A 5,018-nucleotide genomic window follows, 5' to 3' on the forward strand; every position below is an offset into this window, starting at 1 on the left:
ATCCAAATAACAATAGTCATGGAAGAACTACAACCCTAGAACGTGAAGTTTAGCTCCACATAGACATGGTAGCCAAACAACAAATCATATAAAGAAACATAAAAATTACTAAGTTTGGTGGGAGAAAGATGAAACTCGATGAATTCCGGCCTCCACAGCTTTGTCGTGGCTTTTTCCCCCTTCCCAATATGTTAGATAACCTAAAAGAGGCGTTTTTAGCTTATATATTGCGTACAAAAGTCGTGGGCCAAAGCTCTCCTATTCCTAGTCCAATTCGACTTCAGGGATTGATGCTAAGGTGGATGCGACGCATCCACCTTGTCCTCCATTTCAATTTTTTTCTGCGAAGGTGGATGCGACGCATCCACCTTGTCCTCTATTTCTCAGCTTTGCACGCGATGGTGGACGCTATGGCCCAACTTCACTGCTAAGGTTGCATGCAGGATGATGTTTTCCTAGGTTGGATGCGACGCATCCAACCCTTCTTCCTCTGGCTAAACCACCTTTTCTTCATATTTTGCACTCCGAACACCTTAAATCGTCACACATAACTTAATTAGTCATCAAACCAATAATTACACCATGTTGGGTGTTTTAAAGATTAAATAACATCAAAAAGTGGTTAAAACATGGGCAAAGTAACATCAACACATATCGAAATATGCCAAACATCATTTCGCTCCGTATATTGTTATAGTTTTATCACCAATATTCATTTATTAAGTTAAATAGCCCATTACTAAGGCCAATCTGTTATATCACATGGATCTAATAAAACAAACCAAACAAGCTAAAAGATTGAAAAATCTAGGTGGAGCAAAAGCCTAAATATACCTAACTAAATCTTTATTAACGGAATAATTGAAATTCTTAACGGTAGTCATTTCCATTTTCCACTTTGCAAGGAGTTAAGTCCTTTACCTTTAACGCAAATGAAATGAATTAAAATACTTCCTTCCCACCCCTCAACAACCTCCATTCGACCCCTCAACTTTCCCCCTTTTTCCTTATTTTTTTTCTTTTCCTATTTTGCTTGTGTACAAACTAATAAAATAGCAAAACATTTAATGCAAAACTTCATTTGCAAACAAGAATAACATACTTACTTCTTTTGTAGTTCAAAAGAATTTAATATTCCACATTAATCGATAACTAATTAAATAAATTTCCAAAAATGCATCTAACATACAGGATCAAACATGATATCAGCTCATAAATGAGTTATAACATCTGAATCTTCATCCCCAAGCTTTCTTAGAGGAGTTTCTCTCAATCTGTCTCTGTTTTACTTTTTATTCTTTTTTTCATGATTTTTTTTTTGTTGGAAATATTCAATTATAACTTATAAAATAATTAGAATGAGCCGGTCATCAAAGTTATAGTTCTACATAATATTCAGAGTCACCTCCTTGACGAGATAAAAAAAAATGGAAAGCTATGAATATGAATTAAAACGTGTGAGAATTTTGAAATAAGATGATGAAGGTCCAATAAAAAAAAAGGAAGTTTTTTTCAACAGGTACACAGAAGGTTTTCTCTCCTCTCACTGCCCAATATGTCGTGTAAAACCAACAAAAGTGACTGCCCATCAGTCATCTATATATCTCTAAACCAACCCACTTTCTTTTAACTCTTCTTGAAACTAACTATATATATAACAAAACTTCACTTTATTCCATTAATTTCTTTGATCAAGAATAATATACACCATACTACATACAACATATTACTAGCTACAACTTCCGGCGGCTCACATGGCAGAAGGTGGTGGTTCCGGTGATGATACAAGAAGTAGTTGTCCACGTGGCCACTGGCGGCCGGCCGAAGATGAAAGGCTCCGGCAGCTTGTAGAACAGTATGGTCCTCAAAACTGGAACTCTATTGCTGAAAAACTTCAAGGAAGATCAGGTATATATCTATCTATAATTTATCTACTTGTTTTTGGATTATAATCTTATAAAAGAGATTAAAGAACGTATCGAGAACAAGCCCGAAATAAAAAGGCTTACTTTTTTTTTCCCACTTGAATGACTATTAAAATAATTTAGATTTTAATCTAAATTTGATATCATAGCCTAAGAAAAACGAATCGGAAAAGGAGATGTTCTGATTTTCGTGGTGCTACTGTTTAAAGATTAGGGTTAGTTATCTGTTGAATAAAGTCAAGCATAATTTGAACTTTCATATCACCCCCTTTTCTTTCTTTTCTTGGAAAAAAAAAACATTTGGATCAAATACTTCTCAAGTCTTTTAAATGCTAAAGATTTTCATTTATTACGGTTGCTATTATTTTGCTCTTCGTTATTTTGTTTAAAGTTGTCTTATGAACTTCACAAACAATTTTGTTAGATACAGTTTTTAATTTGTCTTATTCTAAACTTGGCTAAAATGGAAAAGTTTTAGCACCATACATAAATGAAGTCTATAACAGTTACCGTTCATAGTAGCTTCTCAACTGTTTAATTAAGATCATATTAAGTGTAAAGATATTGCTTTAGAAGTTAAGTACACCTATGTTTCTTTTTTTTTTTTTTGGAAATCAATTAAAAAAATTTAATTCCTTTTTTTTTTCCTTCGGAATTTGTAGGAAAGAGTTGTAGATTGAGATGGTTCAACCAACTAGATCCAAGAATTAATAGAAGGCCATTTACTGAAGAAGAAGAAGAAAGACTTGTTGCAGCTCATAGAATACATGGAAACAAATGGGCATTAATTTCAAGATTATTTCCAGGTAGAACTGACAATGCTGTGAAAAATCATTGGCATGTCCTAATGGCAAGAAAGCAAAGGGAACAATCCAAGAATATTTGTGGCAAACGAAGCTACAAATTACAACATGATAATTTTCTAAGTGATTCTAAATCACCCTCCTATGGTTTTCGAAGACGGAACAACGACAACAACAATAATAATCCAAAAACACAATTAGAAGGTAATTATGGCTCCAAAATCAGCTTCTTTGAATTTCAAAACCCAAACAAAGATAGGGTTTTCTCATTATCAACATATTCACCTGAATTGTTTGGAAGAAATGGGAGCCATTTGTTTAGAGAAAGCTCAAACTTTTCAGATAAAAAACCTTTATGTCAAAATAATTTAAGCTTTTCATTATGTGGAGGATATGAAGGCACTGCTGCATTAGGGGTTCCCAATAACTACAAAAGGAGTAATATTCAAAATCCTTTTAGTTATTCAGTTCCTGCTGATCATAGAATTAATGTATCTGATGGCATGACTGAGGGAGTAGTGAATATTAGAGATAGTACGTTTTCCTTAAAAAAAATGCTAAGGGCAAACATTGAACAACAACGACGACAACAACAATATGGAGAAGAAGCAAGGGAAAAGGAAGATATTCCCTTCATAGATTTTCTTGGTGTGGGGATTTCTTCTTGATCTTTTTTATTTCCAATTTTTTGTTTGTTTAATATTTAACTTTCTTTTTGATTTTTTCATCTTTAACTAAAATGTATGTATGGTATTTGCTTCCTAGTTAATTTCTTTTTCCATGTTATTTAATAATCACCTGTAGTTGTTCTAGTGATAGCTTAGTTAGCTAGCTAGCTGTTTCTTTAACCTCTAAGGTAAAAACTCTTAGGTTTTACCTAATCATCCTTATTCTTAGGGAGATGGATTTTGGAACACTTGTAGAATAATATATGTAAAAAACATTGATATGAATCAATTAATTATTACATGGACTCAAGTTTATGTTACGTCTATTTTATATTTAATTTCTTTTTTTTTTCAAATGGGAGCTGTACTGATAATTTTTCTTAAATTTCTTAGCTTGTTGCGTTTCTTGTCCCATGTTAATTATCTAATAGTCACGACCCAAAATCCCTCCGAAGGAGTCGTGATGACACCTAGTCTCTAAAATTAGGTAAGCCTAACATATACCAAAATGATAACAGGTTCTACTAAACAGTTATCAAACATGAACCGGAAATTTCTAAATAAACCAATAGTCTCAACATGATATAATATCCCAAAATCGGTAGTACAAGTCATAAGTCTTTCTAAGAGTAACCATATATAATGAATACATAACTATTCCGGAATAATAGGAAACAATGAAAATAAATACAACAGAAGGTGACTTCGGAGCCTGCGAAGGTCCAGCAGGTGTACCTTGAAGTCTCTAGCCGCACAAGCATAAGTCTCAAAACCAACTCGATCCGAAGTACCTGGTTTTGCACAAAAATGCGCAGAAGCGTAGCATGAGTACACCACAGTAGTACCCAGTAAGTATCAAGCCTAACCTCGGTAGAGTAGTGACGAGGCCTGGCCAAGACTCCTACCAGACATGTAAACCCGTGTAGGATATAACATAAAGCTAACAAGGAAAGAACACCAATTTAAGTTCAATAGTAGAAGGATTCCAAATTACATTCAATAGTGAAAATAATGGGAGCACGAATAGCAACGAGAAACAACCAAATAATTAAGCAACAACACAACCGGGATACATGTGATATATGAATGTGTCCAAGCAAGGGAAATCGATGACAACTCAATCAATCAAATTATTTTTAATGCACGAATTTCAACAAGAATTATCCCAGATACAACTTCTCGTAATCTCAGATCATAAGTCCCAATTTTCAAACTTTACACACAAGGCACCTTGTGCCTACATTTTCCAAATCACTTCCGCACAGCAAAATTCACATGCTACCCGGTATATAGTATTCGTGTCAAATGCTAATTAAGATGTTCAAGAGATGTATTTATATACCGTAAAGTAAAATTACAGTTTCTGAACCAAGTAGGAAATCAATGAGAAAATGAGTTTATTTTAGAAATTATTTGGGTGAAGAAAATAACATTTTCAAATAAAATAAAGCATCAGATAAGCTACTGAATTTAATATAGAATTTATTAAATTAAAACATAATAATAATTTTTTTTAAGTAAAGTAAAAACATCAGACAGGGTAAGGAGATTAAGCTGAGAAATCTATTAAAGTAAAATATAACAACTATTAGAAATAGTAAATACCAAATGAATCGACGAGT

The 5,018-nt window shown here is 33.2% G+C and overlaps 1 protein-coding gene across 1 annotated transcript; it reads left to right on the top strand.

Moving 5' to 3' along the window:
- Positions 1–1,630: 1,630 nt before the first annotated feature.
- Positions 1,631–3,514, top strand: LOC104093794 (transcription factor MYB119-like). The gene is made up of 2 exons (XM_009599612.4): positions 1,631–1,908; positions 2,588–3,514. The coding sequence occupies exons 1-2, from the start codon at positions 1,755–1,757 to the stop codon at positions 3,394–3,396; spliced, it is 963 nt and encodes a 320-aa protein (XP_009597907.1). The 5' UTR covers positions 1,631–1,754; the 3' UTR covers positions 3,397–3,514.
- The last annotated feature ends 1,504 nt before the right edge of the window (positions 3,515–5,018 follow it).

The sequence above is a fragment of the Nicotiana tomentosiformis genome, chromosome 4 (genome assembly GCF_000390325.3).
Source record: "Nicotiana tomentosiformis chromosome 4, ASM39032v3, whole genome shotgun sequence".
In the NCBI taxonomy this organism is placed as follows: domain Eukaryota; kingdom Viridiplantae; phylum Streptophyta; class Magnoliopsida; order Solanales; family Solanaceae; genus Nicotiana; species Nicotiana tomentosiformis.